Below are 25,628 nucleotides of genomic sequence, written 5' to 3' on the forward strand. Positions count from 1 at the left end.
CTACTTGTGAGGGGTTATGCTCAGGATTGCCTTTGCTGGGGTCAAAGTACACTTGTCTGTTCCATTTATTGTGATTATCTGTGTGCATATCGGATACTACATGCATTATGCTAGTTGGGCAATTTTGGATCATGGGCGTCCGCAGAAATTTTTCCAGTGGGGGGCATAATTTTATTGACATCCATGCTCTGCTTGTTTCTGAGAATGTAATGAAGGGGAGGGGCATATTCATTATCACAAAGTATAATAACGCATGAGCTATGCAGTGGTGGATCCAGAGCCTGGTCTCGGGAGGGGCACTTCCAGATTATTTTCTGTCCGCCGCCACAAAACAATGGTGCTTATAGAACAGACTACACAGTGTAGCGGTATACTGTATATTGTGTGGCACAGTGTAGGCTATATGTGTATAACAAACATATTTCACATGAAAACTTACAATTACTTGGCTTTGCCCTTGGGGTTCTCGGACACCACTTCAACACTTGGCCGGGGGTTCGGCGGAGCTGATGTTGTGTTTTATCCTAATGAGAAAGATTTCATAATAAGGATTTGGAGAAGGGGCAGAGGGATAGCAGAGCAGGGAGAGGATGGTGCTGCTACTAGGGGGCTCATACCATGTGGGAGTAATAAAGCCCACCATAAACTACCCCTATATAGTGCCCCCAGTAAATGCCTCCATAGTGCTCCTCTCCCCCCTTCCTCCTAGTGCCCCCCATAATGTACCAGTATAAAATGCCCCAGTAGATGCCCTCAGTGTCCCCCATAATTTGCAAGTATAAAATACCCCTTCTTAGTGCCCCCCGTAGATGACCCCATAGTACTCCTCTCCTCCCCTTCCCCATAGTACCCACCATAATGTGTCCCAGTATAAAATTGTACTGTACAGCGCCCCCCATATAAAACACCCCTTCTTTGTGGCCTCAGTAGATGCCCCTATAGTGCCCCCAATAATGTGCCAGTAATAACAGCCCCCCATCATGTGCCAGTAATAACAGCCCCCCCATTATGTGCCAGTAATAACAGCCCCCCCATCATGTGCCAGTAATAACAGCCCCCCATCATGTGCCAGTAATAACAGCCCCCCATCATGTGCCAGTAATGACAGCCCCCTATTATGTGCCAGTAATAACAGCCAGTAATGACAGCCCCCTATTATGTGCCAGTAATAACAGCCCCCCCATTATGTGCCAGTAATAACAGCCCCCCATCATGTGCCAGTAATAACAGCCCCCCCATCATGTGCCAGTAATAACAGCCCCCCATCATGTGCCAGTAATAACAGCCCCCCCATCATGTGCCAGTAATGACAGCCCCCCATTATGTGCCAGTAATGACAGCCCCCCCTTGTGCCAGTAATGACAGCCCCCATTATGTGCCAGTAATGACAGCCCCCCATTATGTGCCAGTAATGACAGCCCCCCATTATGTGCCAGTAATGACAGTCCCCCCAATTATGTGCCAGTAATGACAGCCCCCCATTATGTGCCAGTAATGACAGCGCCCCCTCCATTATGTGCCAGTAGCCAGAGCCCCCCATTATGTGCCAGTAGCCAGAGCCCCCCATTATGTGCGAGTATCCAGAGCCCCCCATTATGTGCCAGTAGCCAGAGACCCCCATTATGTGCCAGTAGCCAGAGACCCCCATTATGTGCCAGTAGTCAGAGCCCTCCATTATGTGCCAGTAGCCACCAGTATTGTACACCAAAAAAAAATAAACACTTATACTTACCTCCTTGGCAGCGATGCGATGCAGGCCTCTTCAGGCCTGTGTCCTGCACTGTACGGCTCAGGCGGCGCGATGACGTCATTGCGCCGCCTGCGCCGGCCTCTGATAGGCTGCCGGCCTAGTGCCGGCAGCCTATCAGAGGAAGGGAAAGGGACATGCCTCTCCCCTGCCTCAGCACAGCCATCTGTATCACTGTCCTGAGGACGGCGATACAGATGATGACTATGGAGATGAACGCTTCCACAATGGAAGCGTTCATCTCCCTGTGCCCTGCCACCGCCGCCGCCCCCCCCCCCCCCCACACACTTCTGAGCAGCTCGGGTGGGGGGGGGCAATTGCCCCGTTGCCCCGTTGCCCCCCCTGGATCCGCCAGTGCTGCTGGCCCCTTGCCCCTCCCTGCGGACGCCCATGATCTGGATCCATAAACATTAAAAAAATAAGTAAAAAATTCAAAAACAAAATATGTTAAATATAAAAGTGCAAGGTCAAGTAACATTTAAGGGCTCATGCACACAAATGTATTTTAGTTTTGTGTCCTGTTTTTTTTTTTTGTACCCTATATCTGGAACCATTCACTTCTATTGGGCCACAAAAATGGAAATGACTTCATGCGCATTTCATGTCCTTATGTCCACACGGCCATTCCGCGAAAAAATTTAACATGTCCCATCTTTGTCTGCACTACGGACAAGGATTGGACTGTTTAATTAGGGGCTGGATGATCTTTTCCGCAAAATGAGCCCCGTCTGTGAGACAATTTTTTTCCATTCTTCTGATACAGTACTTTTTATTCTAAAAATAATGGATCTCAGGAGGAAATGGCTCAAATGGATACTAAATTTGCATAACTGATGTTCAGGATCTGTTTTATTTTTATAGGATCCATTTATTTTTATTTTTTTCCTTTTCGTTTGATGGATCAAAAGAATGGAGAAATAAATGGTGATCTCATCTCAGCCTAATATGGGATCTGTGTAAGAATTTAGCATCAAAGTCTGCTATTCAATAATATACAAGGCTGGATTTGTAGCTGGCCTAACAGTTTGCTGACCTCGCCTACTTGACTTGGCCACGCCTTCTGCCAGTTTGGCTCCACCTACAACATGGGGCCACTTTTACAATTTTTTCCAAGGCTACTTTGAGTTCCCAATCTGCCCCTGGTACATGGATTGATAAATATGTAAATATAAATATGATCAGTCATTCATATTAACCCCTATGTGCATTTTCATGTACATGTACATAGGGAAATACCATCTCTTCCAACATCCCCATGTGATGTAATCGGGTGGGTGCAGGAACTGTAGCACGATCAGCAGCATGGGCCTGGCTGTTAAAGACAGGCATGTCCCTGATGTATCCTGCGGCATAGCTGAAAATGCTGATGCCGGCAGATTAACCCTTCACATGCCGCAGTAACCACTGACTGAGTCACGTGCAGGGTTAACTGAAGAAGGGGGCTCCCTCTGACTCCATCAGCCGCCCACGCTGCCATGATAGGGGGCCGATGGTTGATATGGCATATATGTAAGCCTAGAAGATCCAGCCCCCAGGCTGGGTCTCTTAGTCGACTGTCAGTGTAAAATGTTACATGAATGTGAGGTGAATGCTGTTAAAAAAAAAATATAAAAACTGTGCCAAAATAGACATTTTTAGTCATCTTGCCTAATAAAAAGCATAATAGCCAGGAATCAAAAAGTAGTATGCACCCAAAAATTATGCCAATGAAACCTTTACCACTTCCTGCAAAAAAAGAGCCCCCACATAAGACAAGTGCCATAAAAGAAAAAAATGGCTTCAGAGGCATTCCGTTATTCATTCCGTCATAATAGAAGTCTATGGCCTGCATAACAGATCCGTCCCGTTTCCATTATGCAGAGAAGACTCCCCTGCATAACAGAAACGGGACAGATCCATTTTGCAGCCCATTGCAGCCTATTATGATGGCTGTAAATGGGACGGATACTTTTTGCAGCCCATTGCAGCCTATTTTGCAGCCTATTATGACTATTATGACGGAATGAATAACGGAATGTCTCTAAAGGCATTCCGTTATGCATTTCATCATAGAATTGCGTAAACGAATTTCAACGAAGCGTGAACGAATTTTCAAAATATGAAATTCGCTCATCTCTAGTTATAACCTCCCTTCTGGTCCTAAGTAGTCAAATGACTAACTCTCTGATCTCCAACTAACACAGGACTAGAAGTCAGTTACTTTTCTATTCATTCCTATGAGACTGACACTGTGGCTCCAATAGGCATACATGGAGAAACTGACTTCCTGTCCACACATAAAATGCTGTGTTATTTGAAAAATCTGATTGCTGGTCACACAGCCGAGAAGCAGAAGGAAGGGGATAGCTCACAAATACAGACACTGGTAAGAAAATTACATTCACTACAGATTAGATCATGTACCTTTCTAACAGGTCACAGAATAACTTTCTTTTGTGGGAGTTCTTCTTTAAGTAATAACTATTTTCTAAAGGTATCACTATCCATCTTAAAAGCAGAGAAATTCAAATTTAGAAAATTATTCGTAAATTTCACACTCGCCGCAGGTCCTTTGGCAGGTTTTCTTCAATCAAGAAGGGAGAGGACGGCCAGTCTGTGATCAAGTGGATTAGGTGAGTATATTTTTTTTATTTTCAGCCATCACTTTAGGAAAAATGGACTCGTTACCACGAAGTGCGAAAAAATTCAGATTCGCAACGACTCAAAATTTTCTTAAACCTTTGAATGAATTCCACTTCGGATGCTTTGATTAGCTCAATACTAGACCTATCCTGAGGATAGGTCATCAGTATTAAAAACTCAGAAAACCCCTTTAACTTTTTAAGGTGTTGGTTAAAGCCATTAATAATTTCTACTTTTCTTTTGTCACGTAAATGACCTGTTTTTTTCCTGCCCACAGAATTGTAGTCTGAATTCTGAAGTTGTGGTATAATATATGCAATTATGAAGTGTTGCTGTGATATATGCAGATCTAAACCATTTGAAGCTAACTAAGGAATTAAAAAAAAATGTGTCAATTTAATTCTGTGGGAACAAGCACACATATAGCCATCCAACAATATATCACATGAGGAGCTGCAAATGGCATGTTGAAAATGTAACATTGTTTTCAACTGTCCAAAGCCAAGATATGACAACAGTATGACAGTATGTAACAATTACAGGTATTATGTAACAGTACATGAACTGCTAAGATTTATTTGCAATAAAAAGATAATAGTTCCATTGCAGATTCATTATGTCAGCTTGACAATCTAAAGGGTTTTTGTAAATCCGCTATTATTATGAAGAGTTTAATATGTTTAGACTGTACATTGCAAGATGTGTAGAATGCCGTGTATTAAAATATGTCAGCCAGAATATGATTTCCCTGGTGACTTTAACATCTCGTACCTTCACATATGATTATGATATTTCTATATAATATTGAAATCACAGTATTCAAGCTTTTTGAGATTTATGACTTATCCTCTGAATAAGACATCAACATCAGATTGGTAGGGGTCCGACACCAGGCGCCTCTACCAAACAACCTAATGGGAACTGAGTGCAGTTTTCAATGTTTAGTTTCAATGTTTAGTTTCTGACAGCTGCCGAAAACAGCTGATATGTGGGGTAGCTAGGTGTAAGACCGCTACCGAACTTATATTGATGATGATTGATTTTAAAAAGATAGAATACTCCTTTAGCGTAGAATCTGACGGAATTTAAGTTGCTTCAGAATGATGTGATTCACTACAGATGTCATTCATACTTCATATTTCTCTTTATCCTTATATTTTGCCTTCAGGAATATCAAATGCACACTGATAAGAGACAATGAATAACCAAAAGGTCTGCTCCAATGTGCTAATATTCTGCATACTAGTAATGTGTAGTTACAAGTAATGGCACACAGCTTGGCAGTTACAGTCTCTCATGGGTACCTAGTTTGGTAGTTATAGTCTTTTTGGCATACGACTTAATGCTTACAGTCTCTGTTGAGCTCACAGCGAAACTTATGGTATTTAATAGTGATAGGGGCAATATTTGAATATATATTTTTGCAAATATTCGCCAGAAATTCGAGAATTCACCATTATTTTCTTGATTGAAAAAATTGCCAATGTAATATGCGCGTATTGCATGCGCAATAAAGGCATGGGTCACTTTTGCTACATTTTTCAAGTTGCGAGAAGTTTTCTGAGACTGGAGAAAATGGTTGGCACGGCAGAACATTACAATAGCTTCATATGCAGATAGAGTGCTCCAATATATTTGCGATTGCGCTAATCGGCAATTAATGATGCGCATATTTTGGCGCAATACATGAAACTTCACATTTTAGCAGGTCTGACTACATATTACTGATTGGTGCACTAAGTATTGTTGTGACATCACAGCACTATGTCTGTAGCATGTATGTATGGACAGAAGAACCTATCAGCTACACTATATCAAGATATAACCTACACTGACTATCACCCACTAACTATCTGTATTATATATATATAAGCTAACTAACTAACTAACTATCTAATGTAATGAGTTTGACACAGCAAAGCACAGAGCACAGCAATGACACTGCTCTCTCTCTCATAAATGCAAAAAACAGTAGAAAATGGCTGCTGGGGAGGTTCTTATAAAGTAAGGGGTAGGCAACTTTCCTATTGGTTGCTAGGGATGTTGCTAAGCTCAGACAAAGATATTGCAGCCTTCTCATTGGCCCACAAGCAAGAAGCAGGGAGGGATCATGGGTTCAGATGAAAAAAATCTTGAATATTCGTGAATACTAATACATAGCACTATATTCTAAATCTTCGCAAATTCTCGAAGTGGCGATATTCGCGATTAAAATTTGCGATTCGAATATTCACGCCCAACACTAGTATTTAGGGCCAATGTGTTCTAAATGTTGGATCCTGCTCTCCATGCGATGGTTGGGGTGCTTTCGCAGTGTTCCCAAATTGTTGCATTTAAAGAGGCTCTGTCAGCATGAACAACCCTATTAAACCAGACATACTGTCTGGTATGACTCATTATGCTGATTAAAACAATACCTTTCTTTTGTCTGTAGAGATATATGTGTTTTATTCATATGCAAATGAGATGTTCGAGCACCAGGGGGCAGTGCTTTGTAACACCCCCTGTACTCTGTACATTCCCCCTCCCCTTGATTGACAAGTCTAGACACCAGCATGCTGAGGGCAGAGCTGTGTCATAGCATGTACATACCCTGATGAAAAGTTTAAGACCACTTGAAAAATGGCAAAAAATCATATTTAGCATGGCTGGATCTTAACAAGGTTCCAAGTAGAGTTTCAACATGCAACAAGAAGAAATGGGAGTGAGACAAAACATTTTTTGAGCATTCAATTTAATGAAAACAATGAATAAACTGAAACAACGAATAAACTTCCAAACATGAACTCAGTAATGAGTAGCTCCGCCATTATTGTTTATCCCTTCAAAAATTTGTTTTGGCATGCTTTATGCAAGCGTTTCCATGAGGTGAGTGGGAACATTTCTCTAAGTGGTGAAGACGGCCGCACGAAGGCTATCTACTGTCTGGAACTGTTGTCCATTTTTGTAAACTTCCCTTGCCATCCATCCCCAAAGGTTCTCAATTGGATTTAGTTTAGGGGAACACGCAGGATGGGCCAAAAGAGTGATGTTATTCTCCTGGAAGAAGTCCCTTGTCTGGCGGGCATTGTGTACTGTAGCGTTGTCCTGTTGAAAAACCCAGTCGTTACCACACAGACTAGGGCCCTCAGTCATGAGGAATGCTCTCTGCAACATCTTGACATAGCCAGCGGCCGCTTGACGCCCCTGCACTTCCTGAAGCTCCATTGTTCCACTGAAGGAATAAGCACCCCAGACCATTATGGTGCCCCCTCCACTGTGGTGCGTAGAAAACATCTCAGGTGGGACCTGCTTGTCATGCCAGTAACGTTGGAAACCATCAGGACCATCAAGGTTAAATTTTTTCTCATCAGAGAACAAAACTTTCTTCCACCTTTGAATGTCCCATGTTTGGTGCTCTCTTGCAAAGTCCAAACGAGCAGTTCTGTGGCGTTCAAGGAGACGAGGTCTTTGATGACGTTTTTTGTTTTTGAAGCCCTTCAGTCTCAGATGCTGTCTGATGGTTATGGGGCTGCAGTCAGCACCAGTAAGGGCCTTAATTTGGGTCGAGGATCGTCCAGTGTCTTGACGGACAGCCAATTGGATCCTCCGGCTCAGTGCTGATTAAATTTTTTGGGGTCTTCCACTTGACTGTTTTGTTCCATAACCCTCATTTAAGAAATTCCAAATGACTGTCTTACTGCATCCCACCTCAGCAGCGATGGCGCGCTGTGAGAGACCCTACTTATGGAGTTCAACAACCCGACCACGTTCAAAAAGGGAGAGTTTTTTTGCCTTTGCCATCACAACGTGTGACTACCTGACAGAAAATGACAATGAATCCACATCTCTGCACAGATTTGGCCTTTTAAAGGCATGTGGTCCTAAACTTTTGATCAGCTGAAAAACAGCCTGTTTCAGTTTATTTGTTGTTTTCATTAAATTGAATGCTCAAAAAATGTTTTGTCTCACTCCCATTTCTTCTTGTTGCATGTTGAAGCTCTACTTGGAGCCTTGTTAAGATCCGGCCATGCTAAATATGATTTTTTGCCATTTTTCAAGTGGTCTTAAACTTTTGATCAGGACTAGGGCTGCCATCAGAAATTTTGGGGCCCCTTACACAGCTCAAGGCCTGGGCCCCCCCTCCTACCCCACCCCTTTAGAATCTGTCCTGACTCCGCCTCCGGCCCCACTCCACCCCCCCTCCACCCCCAAGGACCCATCTCCAATTTCATTATTTTTTTACAACTACTGGTAACGAGTGACGTCATAGTGCAGCAGACGTACCTCCCGGCGGCCACTGCTGTTTTAAAGTGGCAGCGGTCGCCGGACCCAGAGGTATGACCGGGTGCTGCATGAAAGTGTATGATGTCAGTGTGTGTGAGTGTGACTGATCGATTGACTGCACTGAGTACAAATTGCAATCAGTCAGTCAGTTCAGTAGCGACTCTAGGAACAATATATAGGGGGGGCTCATAAGATACCACAGTCAAAAAGGTGGGGGGCACTAATAATTTTCACCAGTTAATCATACTACTGAAAAAAACTAAATAAGTATATATAAATAAGATATCAAAATACGAGAGTATTGCAGTATGCAGGGATGTCACATTATAGCACCACTACATTTACATTTATTTATTATAAAAAGCATCATACATAACAAAAAAAAACTTTTTTTACTGTCCCTTTAAGCAAAAGCCAGAATATAATAAAAGACAAAAACAGACATTAAACTGCATTTATAATAACGCAATTTACTTACAAAAGAAGCTATTCAGTCGTCTGTAGGGATGAGCGAACCCGAACTGTATAGTTCGGGTTCGTACCGAATTTTGGGGTGTCCGTGACACGGACCCGAACCCGAACATTTTCGTAAAAGTCCGGGTTTGGGTTCGGTGTTCGGCGCTTTCTTGGTGCTTTTTGAAAGGCTGCAAAGCAGCCAATCAACAAGCGTCATACTACTTGCCCAAAGAGGCCATCACAGCCTTGCCTACTATTGGCATTGCTGTGATTGGCCAGTGCAGCATGTGACCCAGCCTCTATATAAGCTTGGGTCACGTAGCGCTGCACGTCACTCTGCTGATTGAAGCATAGGGAGAGGTTGCTGCTGCGACGTTAGGGCGAGATTAGGCAGATTAACTCCTCCAAAAGGCTTCATTCTGTGATCGATCTGCAGCTGTGGATCATTGAAGTGCTAATATCGACTTGCTCACTTTTTTGAGGCTGCCCAGAGCGTTTTTAGATCACTTTTTTCTGGGGTGATCGGCGGCCATTTTGTGGCTTGTGGTGCGCCAGCACAAGCTATCATCAAGTGTATTTACCATCAATAGTTTGGTTATTTTTTTGCTATATCCTACATCAGCTGCAGGCTGAGCCTGTGTCACCGAAGTGCATTTAACCATCAACAGTCTGGTTATTTTTTGGCCATATACTACATCAGCTGCAGGCTGAGCCTGTGTCACCGAAGTGCATTTAACCATCAACAGTCTGGTTATTTTTTGGCCATATACTACATCTGGTGCAGGCTGAGCCTGTGTCACCCAAGTGCATTTAACCATCAATAGTGTGGTTATTTTTTGACCATATACTACATCAGGGGCAAGTTGAGCCTGTCACCCAGCGCCTAAAAAATAGACCTGACATTTCTATTCAACCAAATTTGTACTGTTTTAGCTGGTCAAGATATTTGTAGTGACCGTAAAAGTAAACTTTTTGTTCTGGGGTGAAAAACTATTCCCAAATTTGCCATTCTCAAAATAACTAGTTTCTGCTATATGAGGCCTACTTGAAATCTATCCCAAAAAGGATATCTTACATTGAAGGTGCTGATAGTGTCATTCAGAAAAACCTAACACACACGCTACCGTGCAGATACAAGTCTAATTCTGTGATTAAACCTATACCTGTCACACAGTGCAAAAAAAAACAGGCCTCACATTTCTATTCAACCAAATCTGTACTGTTTTAGCTGGTCAAGTTATTTGTAGTGACCGTAAAAGCACATTTTTTGTTCTGGGTTGAAAAACAATTCCCAAATTTGCCATTCTCAAAATAACTAGTTTCTGCTATATGAGACCTACTTGAAATCTATCCCAAAAAGGATATCTTACATTGAAGGTGCTGATAGTGTCATTCAGAAAAATTTAACACACACGCTACCGTGCAGATACAAGTCTAATTCTGTGATTAAACCTATACCTGTCACACAGCGCAAAAAAAAACAGGCCTCACATTTCTATTCAACCAAATCTGTACTGTTTTAGCTGGTCAAGTTATTTGTAGTGACCGTAAAAGCACATTTTTTGTTCTGGGTTGAAAAACTATTCCCAAATTTGCCATTCTCAAAATAACTAGTTTCTGCTATATGAGGCCTACTTGAAATCTATCCCAAAAAGGATATCTTACATTGAAGGTGCTGATAGTGTCATTCAGAAAAATTTAACACACACGCTACTGTGCAGATACAAGTCTAATTCTGTGATTAAACCTATACCTGTCACACAGCGCAAAAAAAAACAGGCCTCACATTTCTATTCAACCAAATCTGTACTGTTTTAGCTGGTCAAGTTATTTGTAGTGACCGTAAAAGCACATTTTTTGTTCTGGGTTGAAAAACTATTCCCAAATTTGCCATTCTCAAAATAACTAGTTTCTGCTATATGAGGCCTACTTGAAATCTATCCCAAAAAGGATATCTTACATTGAAGGTGCTGATAGTGTCATTCAGAAAAATTTAACACACACGCTACCGTGCAGATACAAGTCTAATTCTGTGATTAAACCTATACCTGTCACACAGCGCAAAAAAAAAAACAGGCCTCACATTTCTATTCAACCAAATCTGTACTGTTTTAGCTGGTCAAGTTATTTGTAGTGACCGTAAAAGCACATTTTTTGTTCTGGGTTGAAAAACTATTCTCAACTTTGCCATTCTCAAAATTGTGGTGAACGGGAACAATGAGGAAAACATCTAATAAGGGACGCGGACGTGGACATGGTCGTGGTGGTGTTAGTGGACCCTCTGGTGCTGGGAGAGGACGTGGCCGTTCTGCCACAGCCACACGTCCTAGTGAACCAACTACCTCAAGTCCCAGTAGCCAGCAGAATTTACAGCGATATTTGGTGGGGCCCAATGCCGTTCTAAGGATGGTAAGGCCTGAGCAGGTACAGGCATTAGTCAATTGGGTGGCCGACAGTGGATCCAGCACGTTCACATTATCTCCCACCCAGTCTTCTGCAGAAAGCGCACAGATGGCGCATGAAAACCAAGCCCATCGGTCTGTCACATCACCCCCATGCATATCAGGGAAACTGTCTAAGCCTCAAGTTATGCAGCAGTCTCTTATGCTGTTTGAAGACTCTGCTGCCAGGGTTTCCCAAGGGCATCCACCTAGCCCTTCCCCAGGGGTGGAAGAGATAGAATGCACTAACGCACAACCACTTATTTTTCCTGATGATGAGGACATGGGAATACCACCTCAGCACGTCTCTGATGATGACGAAACACAGGTGCCAACTGCTGCGTCTTTCTGCAGTGTGCAGACTGAACAGGAGGTCAGGGATCAAGACTGGGTGGAAGACGATGCAGGGGACGATGAGGTCCTAGACCCCACATGGAATGAAGGTCGTGCCACTGACTTTCACAGTTCGGAGGAAGAGGCAGTGGTGAGACCGAGCCAACAGCGTAGCAAAAGAGGGAGCAGTGGGCAAAATCAGAACACCCGCCGCCAAGAGACTCCGCCTGCTACTGACCGCCGCCATCTGGGACCGAGCACCCCAAAGGCAGCTTCAAGGAGTTCACTGGCATGGCACTTCTTCAAACAATGTGCTGACGACAAGACCCGAGTGGTTTGCACGCTGTGCCATCAGAGCCTGAAGCGAGGCATTAACGTTCTGAACCTTAGCACAACCTGCATGACCAGGCACCTGCATGCAAAGCATGAACTGCAGTGGAGTAAACACCTTAAAAACAAGGAAGTCACTCAGGCTCCCCCTGCTACCTCTTCTGCTGCTGCCGCCGCCTCGGCCTCTTCTGCTGCTGCCGCCGCCTCGGCCTCTTCCTCCGCCTCTGGAGGAACGTTGGCACCTGCCGCCCAGCAAACATGGGATGTACCACCAACACCACCACCTGCGTCACCAAGCATCTCAACCATGTCACACGGCAGCGTTCAGCTCTCCATCTCACAAACATTTGAGAGAAAGCGTAAATTCCCACCTAGCCACCCTCGATCCCTGGCCCTGAATGCCAGCATTTCTAAACTACTGGCCTATGAAATGCTGTCATTTAGGCTGGTGGACACACACAGCTTCAAACAGCTCATGTCGCTTGCTGTCCCACAGTATGTTGTTCCCAGCCGGCACTACTTCTCCAAGAGAGCCGTGCCTTCCCTGCACAACCAAGTGTCTGATAAAATCAAGTGTGCACTGCGCAACGCCATCTGTGGCAAGGTCCACCTAACCACAGATACGTGGACCAGTAAGCACGGCCAGGGACGCTATATCTCCCTAACTGCACACTGGGTAAATGTAGTGGCGGCTGGGCCCCAGGCGTAGAGCTGTTTGGCGCACGTCCTTCCGCCGCCAAGGATCGCAGGGCAACATTCTTTGCCTCCTGTCTCCTCCTCCTCCTACTCAGCTTCCTTCTCCTCTTCTTCCACCTGCTCATCCAGTCAGCCACACACCTTCACCACCAACTTCAGCACAGCCCGGGGTAAACGTCAGCAGGCCGTTCTGAAACTCATATGTTTGGGGGACAGGCCCCACACCGCACAGGAGTTGTGGCGGGGTATAGAACAACAGACCGACGAGTGGTTGCTGCCGGTGAGCCTCAAGCCCGGCCTGGTGGTGTGCGATAATGGGCGAAATCTCGTTGCAGCTCTGGGACTAGCCGGTTTGACGCACATCCCTTGCCTGGCGCATGTGCTGAATTTAGTGGTGCAGAAGTTCATTCGCAACTACCCCGACATGTCAGAGCTGCTGCATAAAGTGAGGGCCGTCTGTTCGCGCTTCCGGCGTTCACACCCTGCCGCTGCTCGCCTGTCTGCGCTACAGCGTAACTTCGGCCTTCCCGCTCACCGCCTCATATGCGACGTGCCCACCAGGTGGAACTCCACCTTGCATATGCTGGACAGACTGTGCGAGCAGCAGCAGGCCATAGTGGAGTTTCAGCTGCAGCACGCACGGGTCAGTCGCACTGCGGATCAGACCCACTTCACCACCAATGACTGGGCCTCCATGCAAGACCTGTGTGCCCTGTTGCGCTGTTTCGAGTACTCCACCAACATGGCCAGTGGCGATGACGCCGTTATCAGCGTTACAATACCACTTCTATGTCTCCTTGAGAAAACACTTAGGGCGATGATGGAAGAGGAGGTGGCCCAGGAGGAAGAGGAGGAAGAGGGGTCATTTTTAGCACTTTCAGGCCAGTCTCTTCGAAGTGACTCAGAGGGAGGTTTTTTGCAACACCAGAGGCCAGGTACAAATGTGGCCAGACAGGGCCCACTACTGGAGGACGAGGAGGACGAGGATGAGGAGGAGGTGGAGGAGGATGAGGATGAAGCATGTTCACAGCGGGGTGGCACCCAAAGCAGCTCGGGCCCATCACTGGTGCGTGGCTGGAGGGAAACACAGGACGATGACGATACGCCTCCCACAGAGGACAGCTTGTCCTTACCTCTGGGCAGCCTGGCACACATGAGCGACTACATGCTGCAGTGCCTGCGCAACGACAGCAGAGTTGCCCACATTTTAACGTGTGCGGACTACTGGGTTGCCACCCTGCTGGATCCCCGGTACAAAGACAATGTGCCCACCTTACTTCCTACACTGGAGCGTGATAGGAAGATGCGCGAGTACAAGCGCACGTTGGTAGACGCGCTACTGAGAGCATTCCAAAATGTCACAGGGGAACCAGTGAAAGCCCAAGGCGAAGGCAGAGGAGGAGCAAGAGGTCGCCAACGCAGCTGTGTCACGGCCAGCTCCTCTGAGGGCAGGGTTAGCAGGGTTAGCTAACTGCACCACCACCTGATACGGAACGTGTTAGCAACATTTCAATAACATGGTGGAACAGTACCTGTGCACACCCCTCCACGTACTGACTGATGGTTCGGCCCCATTCAACTTCTGGGTCTCCAAATTGTCCACGTGGCCAGAGCTAGCCTTTTATGCCTTGGAGGTGCTGGCCTGCCCGGCGGCCAGCGTTTTGTCTGAACGTGTATTCAGCACGGAGGGGGGCGTCATTACAGACAAACGCAGCCGCCTGTCTACAGCCAATGTGGACAAGCTGACGTTCATAAAAATGAACCAGGCATGGATCCCACAGGACCTGTCCATCCCTTGTGCAGATTAGATATTAACTACCTCCCCTTAACAATATATTATTCTACTCCAGGGCACTTCCTCATTCAATACTATTTTTATTTTCATTTTACCATTATATTGCGGGGCAACCCAAAGTTGAATGAACCTCTCCTCTGTCTGGGTGCCGGGGCCTAAATATGTGACAGTGGCTTGTTCCAGTGGTGGGTGACGTGAAGCCTGATTCTCTGCTATGACATGAAGACAGATTCTGTGCTGACATAAGGCCAGATTCTCTGTTACGGGACCTCTCTCCTCTGCCTAGGTGCCTGGGCCTAAATATGTGACAGTGGCCTGTTCCAGTGGTGGGTGACGTGAAGCCTAATTCTCTGCTATGACATGAAGACAGATTCTGTGCTGACATAAGGCCAGATTCTCTGTTACGGGACCTCTCTCCTCTGCCTGAGTGCCTGGGCCTAAATATGTGACAGTGGCCTGTTCCAGTGGTGGGTGACGTGAAGCCTGATTCTCTGCTATGACATGAAGACAGATTCTGTGCTGACATAAGGCCAGATTCTCTGTTACGGAACCTCTCTCCTCTGTCTGGGTGCCGGGGCCTAAATATGTGATAGTGGCCTGTTCCAGTGGTGGGTGACGTGAAGCCTGATTCTCTGCTATGACATGAAGACAGATTCTGTGCTGACATAAGGCCAGATTCTCTGTTACGGGACCTCTCTCCTCTGCCTGGGTGCCTGGGCCTAAATATGTGACAGTGGCCTATTCCAGTGGTGGGTGACGTGAAGCCTGATTCTCTGCTATGACATGAAGACAGATTCTGTGCTGACATAAGGCCAGATTCTCTGTTACGGGACCTCTCTCCTCTGTCTGGGTGCCGGGGCCTAAATATGTGACAGTGGCCTGTTCCAGTGGTGGGTGACGTAAAGCCTGATTCTCTGCTATGACATGAAGACTGATTCTGTGCTGACATAAGGCCAGATTCTCTGTTACGGGACCTCTCTCCTCTGCCTGGGTCTAAATATGTGACAGTGGCCTGTTCCAGTGGTGGGTGACGTGAAGCCTGATTCTCTGCTATGACATGAAGACTGATTCTGCCCTGACATAAGGCCAGATTCTCTGTTACGGGACCTCTCTCCTCTGCCTGGGTGCCTGGGCCTAAATATGTGACAGTGGCCTGCTCCAGTGGTGGGTGATGTGAAGCCTGATTCTCTGCTATGACATGAAGACAGATTCTGCGCTGACATAAGGCCAGATTCTCTGTTACGGGACCTCTCTCCTCTGTCTGGGTGCCGGGGCCTAAATATGTGACAGTGGCCTGTTCCAGTGGTGGGTGACGTGAAGCCTGATTCTCTGCTATGACATGAAGACTGATTCTGCGCTGACATGAAGCCAGATTCTCTGCTATGGCATGAAGAGACTGATTCTCTGCTGACATGAAGCCAGATTCTTTGCTATGGCATGAAGAGACTGATTCTCTGCTGACGTGAAGCCAGATTCTCTGCTATGGGACCTCTGTCCAATTGATATTGGTTAATTTTTATTTTTTTTATTTTTATTTTAATTCATTTCCCTATCCACATTTGTTTGCAGGGGATTTACCTACAGTACATGTTGCTGCCTTTTGCAGCCCTCTAGCTCTTTCCTGGGCTGTTTTACAGCCTTTTTAGTGCCGAAAAGTTCGGGTCCCCATTGACTTCAATGGGGTTCTGGTTCGGGACGAAGTTCGGGTCGGGTTCGGATCCCGAACCCGAACATTTCCGGGAAGTTCGGCCGAACTTCTCGAACCCGAACATCCAGGTGTTCGCTCAACTCTAGTCGTCTGCTGTGCCGTCCTCTGCTTGCTTTTGCGGATTCTTTCCCCTCATTTCTCTCTCTTCCTCAGTGCAGGCGCACTGTTATGGGGGATCTGTGGATGACACACTGTTATGGGGGATCTGTGGATGACACACTTTTATGGGGGATCTGTAGATGACACACTGTTATGGGGGATCTGTGGATGACACACTGTTATGGGGGATCTGTGGATGACACACTGTTATGGGGGATCTGTGGATGACACACTGTTATGGGGATCTGTGGATGACACACTGTTATGGGGGATCTGTGCATGACACACTGTTATTGGGGATCTGTGGATGACACACAGTTATGGGGGATCTGTGGATGACACACTGTTATGGGGGATCTGTGGATGACACACTGTTATGGGGGATCTGTGGATGACACACTTTTATGGGGGATCTGTGGATGACACACTGTTATGGGGGATCTGTGGATGACACACTGTTATGGAGGATCTGTGGATGACACACTGTTCTGGGGGATCTGTGGATGACACACTTTTATGGGGGATCTGTGGATGACACACTTTTATGGGGGATCTGTGGATGACACACTTTTATGAGGGATCTGTGGATGACACACTTTTATGGGGGATCTGTGGATGACACTTTTATGGGGGATCTGTGGATGACACTTTTATGGGGGATCTGTGGATGACACACTGTTATGGGGTATCTGTGGATGACACACTGTTATGGGGGATCTGTGGATGACACACTGTTATGGGGGATCTGTGGATGACACACTGTTATGGGGGATCTGTGGGTGACACACTGTTATGGGGGATCTGTTGATGACACACTGTTATGGGGGATCTGTGGATGACACTTTTATGGGGGATCTGTGGATGACACTTTTATGGGGGATCTGTGGATGACACTTTTATGGGGGATCTGTGGATGACACTTTTATGGGGGGATCTGTGGATGACACTTTTATGGGGGATCTGTGGATGACACTTTTATGGGGGATCTGTGGATGACATTAAACCACTCTCAAACCCAACTGGTCAAACTTGTTAAATGGATCCCAAACACAATATGCACAATAATAACACCCGCCACCCCCTCCAACACTTAATTAACCCCTTCATGGCCTACACATTTTTTTTCAAAGCAGAACACAAAGCTAAATGGGGCTGGGTGGGCTGGCAAGGGAGGGGTTAATAACAATAAGTGATGGAGGATCATGGCCCCGTGGGATAATCCAGAAAACAGCTTTGCATTTTACCCCCGAGCAAAGACCACACAACATTGTCCCACAAGGCCATGATCCTCCATCACTTAATCTTATTAACCCCTCCCTTGCCAGCCCACCCAGCCCCTTATGGAAAGTAATAACCTAATGGACCTTAGTGAATCATTGGGGTCCGTCCAAGTGGTCCAACATGTGTGTGATGGAGTGGAGGCTGGAGCATGGAGCCGGCACTGACTCCTTCCTGGGCTGGCTAAGTGGGGCGAGGGCACTAGGGCAGCTGGGAAGGCTTCCACAATTCTTTCCAGTGCCACTCCCAGAACAGAAGTTCCCGCGCCGCTCCTGGCTGCAAGCCTGCAAACCAGAATTGACTGTCTGGCTGTGGCAGGCAGGCGGTGGCGCGCTAATCTGAAGGCGGCGTCACGGCGTGAGGCAGCAGGCAGCGTCTGACGTCACCTGCGCAGCTGCGTTCCTCTGCGCAGCGGCTCAGAGAGTCATAGCCTTTTAAAGGGGAATGCAGCCTGTATACCAGGTATATGGGAATCAGCGGGGTGGAAGGTCGGGCAAGGAATAATCAATTGCACCCCTCTAGCGACGCAATGAAGTTCAAGTCTGACAAATGGGAGAGAAAAAAAAATATATAATTTAAAAAAATTTGGAACTGGCCGGGCCCCATACTGGGGTATCGGCTGTACCCCCTGATGGCGGCCCTGATCAGGACTGTATATGTACTATAGCCTTAAAACATTGAGATATGCTCATAAAATACATATTACTCCTATATTCACAAGCACAATAGGATTATACAGACACCATTATTATTTGTTAGCTTATAAGTAGAGATGAGCGGCAGGGGCAATATTTAAATTCGCTATATTTTGTGAATATTTTGTAGAATATTCGGCATATATTCGCGAATTCCAGATTATATTCTTGATTGCAAAAATTGGCAATGTATGTGATGCGCGGGAAATACCGGTGTGGATCACTTATGCTACATTTTTTAAGCTGGTATGAGTTTCCTGAGACTTAAGAAAATGGTTGGCACGGCAGAATATTACAATAGCTTTATATGCAGATAGAGTGCTCCAATATATTTGCGCTTGCGAATTTTCGGCAATTAATGATGCGCATATTTTTTTGCAATACGTGCAACTTGTATAGTAAGGGGTAGGCAACTTTTCTATTGGTTGCTAGGGATGTTGCTAAGCTGTGACAAAGCCTTCTCATTGGCCCACAAGATAGAAGAAGGGAGGGAGGCATGATCACCTGATGTGTGATAAAAAAAAAGAATATTCGTCATTACTAATATATAGCACTATATTCAAAATATTTGCGAATTCTCGAAGTGGCAATATTCGCGATAAAAATTAGCTTTTTTCGAATATTCGCGCTCAACACTACTTATAAGCATAGAAAACCATCTTCTCTAGGTGTAAGGGCTATAGCTCAGTAATAAGTGCTTGGTTTTGCATGTTGAGATCCCCGTTTGAAAATCTTGTGAGAGATTTCAAGTTTTTTTCATCAGATATTTTTTTTCTTCCACATTGAACCCATAATAGAAGTTTATATCCATATCGCATTCAGAATAATGTTTTTAGGCTTAAAAAGCTAATAAATATTGCTAGTTTCTTTATAATCATATATTGTGCCTGTGAATAAACCAGTAATAGGTTTTGGGTTTCTAAGAACTAAAAAAAACACTATTCTCAATATAGTAAGGCCTTATATTGTTATTATATGATTACATATTATTTATCATAGTATAGCCTCTTATTACAGGCTAAATGAAAGAGAAAAAATACAACAGAAAAATAGGTTTATGTCAGTTTCTCCTGGGACTTGAACTTAGGATTTCTATGTGCAAAACTAAGCACTTACCACAAAGATGTAACATCACCACATGAATATGCATGCTTTTTCTATATTTATAAGCTGCCACATATTACTGGTGTCTTTATAATCATATATTGTGCTTGTGAATAAAGCAGTAATACGTATATTAACTTCCTGAGCATATCTCAATGTGGTAAAGCTATAGTACATAGAGTATATGATATGTACAAGCTAGGACACAGCTCTGCCCTCAACATGCTGGTGTCTAGTCCTTTCAATCAAGGGGAGGGGAAAGTGTGCAGAGCACAGAGGGTGTTACAAAGCAGTGCTCCATGGATTCAGCCCCACATCCTGGTGCTTGAAACTCTCATTTGCATATGAATAAAAACATAGATATCTGTGCAGCAATTTAGCATAGAGACAAAGGGAAGGTACTGTTTTTATCAGGTGAGCCCTACCAGCCAGTATGTTTGGCTTAATAGGGTTGATCTTGGTGACAGAGCCTATTTAAGTGTAAACTTTCTTAGTGTTCCAGGCTCAATTTTCTAGATGTAATGTTAGGCTGCTGTGACAACTGGCATTCCACTCTTACATATACCTAGGCTGTGTGAGATTCTACTGAGGAAGGTATATAAGCAAAACATCCAGGATTAACCCTAAAGTCTGATTGTCAGTATGTCTTTGTACTGTGAAAATCTTTAGCGGCTAATATGGCCTTGGCTCTGCCTCAGTCTGGTGAAAATGTCAGGTAGAGGTGTCATCTCTTCCTCCTGCCCTTAGTTCAGGAAAATGCTAGAATTGTTCTGAAACCACTTGCAGGAAACACAGGGCCCTTTCTGGTCACAGAGCTCTGTCCCCAGCAGCAGCTCTTAGAGTTACTGCCTTTTCAGCAATGAACACTGGCAGGGCCCAACTCCTCGGGATCTCAGCTGAAACATCCTCTGCTCTACTTGTCTCATGCCTGACAGATTCTCTGTACTCTTCAGTTACACACACTCTACTCTCGAGGAGTGCCAAAACACCTTGTTATGCCCCACTTTATGCCTTTTTTCACACAGTCAGAGTTTGGTCAGTGATTTCCATCAGTGATTTTGAGCCAAAAACCAGGTGCAGCTCTAAACACAGAACAGGAGCTGATCTTTCCCTTTCCCTTTTCTCTATGTAGCCTCCAATCCTGGTTTTGACTCAAAATCACTGTTGGAAATGAGAGATGAGCTAATCGACTTTGGATGAAACATGGTGGGCTATTAATGCCTCATTCACACAGTCAGTGTTTGCTCAGTGATTTCCAATAGAGATAAGCAAAACGACTTCGGATGAAACATCCGAAGTCGATTCGCATAACACTTCGTTCTAATACTGTAAGGAGCAGAAGCTCAGTACAGTATTAGAATGTATTGGCTCCAATGAGCCGACGTTATTGCTTCGCAAAGTCCCACGAGACTTCGCACAATAACTTCATAAATTAATTTGTACTGTAAAAAAAAAAAAAACATTTCCCGAACTCGGGTTCGGTTCCAGTCTCGCGAGACTTTGCAAATCAATAACTTTGGCTCATCGGAGCCAATACATTCTAATACTGTACAGAGCTCCTGCTCCTTACAGTATTAGAACAAAGTTTTACGTGAATCGACTTTGGATGTTTCATCCGAAGTCGTTTCGCTCATCTCTATTGGAAATCACTGAACAAACACCGACTGTGTGAATGAAGCATTAATAGCCCACCAAGCCTGTGAGTATACAATGCAAACATCACAACATTTGGAGCACCTGCAAAGTACAGAGTATGTTAAGAATACATTGGCATAACATGTAAGAACAACATGTATGTGCAATTACTTTCATTAATGCATCAAATTATTCTAGTGCACAACAAGAAGGGTCAGTTTGAGTGCATAGTTTTGTATAGGATGCTGGTCAATGTTCTAGCCAGCTTACGTGTGAACATCCCCTGGCCCTTACATAGTACATACAGCTGTCAGACCAAACACTTGGATGGGCATACATTTACTGCTTTTTTTTTTTCAATATGTTTGGTTTATTCATATTATTATTTTTGGTGTTGCAATTTTACAGTCATATTGATATATCTTTTAGGTTCTCAAAAGTGGTCTGATTACATTTTTGTTTTTATTACACAGGGTATCAACAGTGCCTTTGAAGTTTACCTTGTGGGAAACAACTCCAACCACTTTATCATTTCTCCAACCTCCATCCAAGGAAAGGCTGACATCCGCATGAGAGTTGCAGTGCCCCTGGACTATGAGACAATACCCCGCTATGAATTTTCTGTAAGATTCACCCTTTAATAAATAAACAAATATTGACTTTCATATGAATTAATATACAGGACCTAGGAAGTAGTGTTGAGAACACCTCGCTATGCTCGGCACATCGCAGAGTTCAGCCGAACACCACGTGTGCTCGAGTCAGTGTATTTAAATCTAATTTAGCCTCTATTTCTATGCAGAAGATCACTGTACAGTGAGGGAATCCCTCAGTGTGAGTCCGCGGCTTAGGAGTCCCTGCTCTGACTCCATATATAGCTATGCCCATATATGGAGTCAGTGCTTGGGGACACCCCAGTGTATTTATATCTAATTTAGCCTGTATTTCAGAAAAGCTTCTGCCAGGATTCAAACTCACAACCTTTTGCATTAGAGGCAAAGCACTTACCGTATTTTTCGCCCTATAAGACGCACCGGCCCATAAGACGCACCTAGGTTTTTGAGGAGGAAAATAAGAAAAAATATATTTTTAACCAAAAGGTGTGCTTTTGGTGGGTTTGAACTAATGGTGGTCTGTGCATGACACTATTATGGGGGATCTGTGGATGATGCACTGTTATGGGGTGGGGGATTTGTGGATGGCACTGTTATGTGGGGGATCTTTGGATGGCACTGTTATGGGGGGAGCTGTGGATAGCATTATGAGGGGGGGTCTGTGGATGGCATTATGATGGTGGGGGATCTGTGGATGGCATTATGATGGTGGGGGGGATCTGTGGATGGCATTATGATGGGGGGATCTGTGGATGGCACTGTTATGGGGTGGTGGATCTGTGGATGACACTGCTATATGTGTCATCCACAGATCCCCCCATAACAGTCCCATCCACAGATCCCCCCATCATAATGCCATCCACAGACCCCCCATCATTATCCCATCCACAGATTCCTAGGGAGGGACTGTAGTAGGCGGGGAGAGCGGCAGGACAGTGCAGGCACTGTACTCTGACCCCGCCGCTCAGTATGTACTGTATTATACGTAGTGTTAATCAGCATATCTAAACTGAATAATGATGCGCTCCCCCTGCTCCCCATGTGCTTACCGGTACACATGTCACGCTCCTGTAGTAAGCACTAGCAGCTAGCAGGCAGTCCGGGCGGCCGTAACTCACTGAGGTCACGTGCCTGCTCCGCCTGCTTCATTCATAAACTAGGCGGAGCAGGCACGTGACTCCCACTTTTAGGGGGGAAAAAGTGCATCTTATGGTGCGTAAAATAGGGTAACCAGTCAGTTATAATAGCTGCATAGTTACTTTAAAAAAATTAAAATAAAAAAATTATGAGACTTCTACTGTACTGTACTTCTTCTGAGACCTATACAGTAGACGTCTCATATTTTATTTTTTATTTTTTTAATGACTGGCTATGCAGGTAGTGGTTAAAGTTCTGGTCTATGATGCAAAAGCTGTGAGTTCAAATAACATCACAAACTTTTTCAGAAATAGAGGTTAAATTAGATTTATATATTTTATATATTTTTTTGTAATTGTAAAAAATGTATGGCAAAAAATAAATGTGTAATTACTAAAAAAAAATATAAATATGATCATACTTCTGATATTTATGAATGCATAATATGCGGGAAACTACTAGTGACGTTTTAGCCATAATATATTTGCATATATTATAATATATTATATATTCGAAATATATACACTGAACAAAAATATAAACACAACACTTTCGGTTTTGCTCCCATTTTGCATGAGCTGAACTCAAAGATCTGAAACATTTTCTACATACACAAAAGACCCATTACTCTCAAATATTGTTCACAAATCTGTCTAAATCTGTGTTAGTGAGAACTTCTCCTTTGCCGAGATAATCCATCCCATCTCACAAGTGTGTCTAATCAGCACCTTGATATGCCACACCTGTGAGGTGGGATGGATTATCTCGGCAAAGGAGAAGTGCTCCCTAACACAGATTTAGACAGATTTGTGAACAATATTTGCGAGTAATCGGTCTTTTGTGTATGTAGAAAATGTTTCAGATCTTTGAGTTCAGCTCATGCGAAATGGGAGCAAAACCGAAAGTGTTGCATTTATATTTTTGTTCAGTGTAATAAAGAAAAAAATCTCCTAGGCTGTGAGCTCTGCGCTGCGATTGGCCAGCGCTACAGCCTGGGAGAAGGAGATGCCCAGGAGAACAAGGGCAGTCTCCGCCCAGTATAACCATGTCCCCGAAGATACCGGAGGACATAGTGGCGCCCAGGGATAATAGTAAGTGCAGTGAGATCCCTGTACATATCATGATACTTAGTTCAAAATTTTTTGCCAGATGAAAGGTCCTCTTTAAGTTTAGCCTTTATTTCTGAAAAAGTTTGTGACAGGATTTGAACTCACAGCTTCTGCATCACAGCCCAGAACTTTAACCACTACACTATATAGCTGCATAGCCAGCTGTTGACTCCTAATTCCATAGACTCCTAATTCATATAAGAATTTAGTTAGCACTATATAATTCTTTCACAACACATTTAGATTGAATTAGATATATTTCACTGTCTAGTTTTAAATATTTTACTGAAATGTACCTAAGTGGCACCGTGTATTCTGTCTCGCTTCTTTTCATATTCCATGTGTATCACTGGTATTATCTGAAGGATATTGAAAGCATTGCCTTATATTTGATCTTAGTGAGAGCATAGGTGCTCTTTTTAGGTGTAGGTATTACAAAAGCTAAAAACCAGTGACCGTTAAATGATAAAAAGAGCAAGGTCTTCAAAAGATGAGACTAATGATTATGGGTTCTTGTGCTAACGCATAATGATAGTAATGTCAATAGTAACTGTATAAAAAATGATTCCTTTGCCTAGCGCTGTTAGAGCTTCAAACCTGTATAAAAATGGCAATAGTTTTGCAGAGGTCTGAGCTGCTAAAAAGGACATGTTTGCAATCTGACAGAGAGAGCTATAAAAGTTTTATAGAGCATAAATGCTCCTCTCGACCAACATCGCCATTACCTGCCGTCTGCCTGGGTTGTATTTTTTATAGCATCTTGCATTGCTCAGTCATAAATCTGCAGTGTTAGAATAAGTCTCTAGTAATTCCAGCCATTCCTTTTGCAACTAAGGATAAAAGATCCAGCTTAAAACACCAATGAGAGAACTACAAGCTGCTGCTATTTCAGCTAAAGAGCCGATAAATAACATAAAAAGCGGAATATAAATAACAAAAATAGATACATATATAGACAGATATCCTCCACAATAAGTGGCACACAGTGCACTATTGATGGAGTCCCAGCGGTTCAGACCCTGATCATAGCAGCAGACTTTCCAAAGTCTGGAAAGATAAATCACAGGAGGCATGAGTAAAAATACTTTATCTAACTTGACTTTGTAATTGCTCCACAGTTTGGGAAGCAGAGATGAGCAAATCGATTCCACACAAATCAAAATTCCCAAAAACTTTGTGCGGGATGAATCCAAAAAACGTTGGATTCCCTGGAAACCAACTGCTCAAAATAGCATCCACCATTTAGCATATTAGAATACAGCGAAGATGAAGGAGGATTGCAGGACCGTGTCCCAGTGGGCTTTCCAATAATGCCTTGCAGTCAACTTCAGACAGTTATAAGCGACTATAGCTGTGATGTCATAGGGAGGAGAATCCTCCAGTGGGCCCAAACTCTGACAATAATGAGTTCCTAAGACAACAGGGCCCTTAAGGCCTATATGCACAAAGAGTTGGCCCTCAGAATCATTTCTTCTGGTGGGCCAAATGGACTTCAGTCCAACACTCATCAACACTATATAGGATCCCAGCCAGGATCTGCATTTGCTTATTCATTGTAGGGAT

At 44.3% G+C, this 25,628-nt stretch overlaps 1 protein-coding gene across 1 annotated transcript in view; it reads left to right on the forward strand.

Annotated features, from left to right (window-relative positions):
* Positions 1–25,628, forward strand: part of CDH23 (cadherin related 23) — a 1,196,655-nt gene that overhangs the window by 474,956 nt on the left and 696,071 nt on the right. The window contains exon 10 of the mRNA XM_040438415.1: positions 21,679–21,828. Within this exon, the coding sequence (XP_040294349.1) occupies positions 21,679–21,828 (150 nt within the window). The remainder of the gene's footprint in view (positions 1–21,678; positions 21,829–25,628) is intronic.

The sequence above is a fragment of the Bufo bufo genome, chromosome 6, assembly GCF_905171765.1.
Source record: "Bufo bufo chromosome 6, aBufBuf1.1, whole genome shotgun sequence".
NCBI lineage: Eukaryota > Metazoa > Chordata > Amphibia > Anura > Bufonidae > Bufo > Bufo bufo.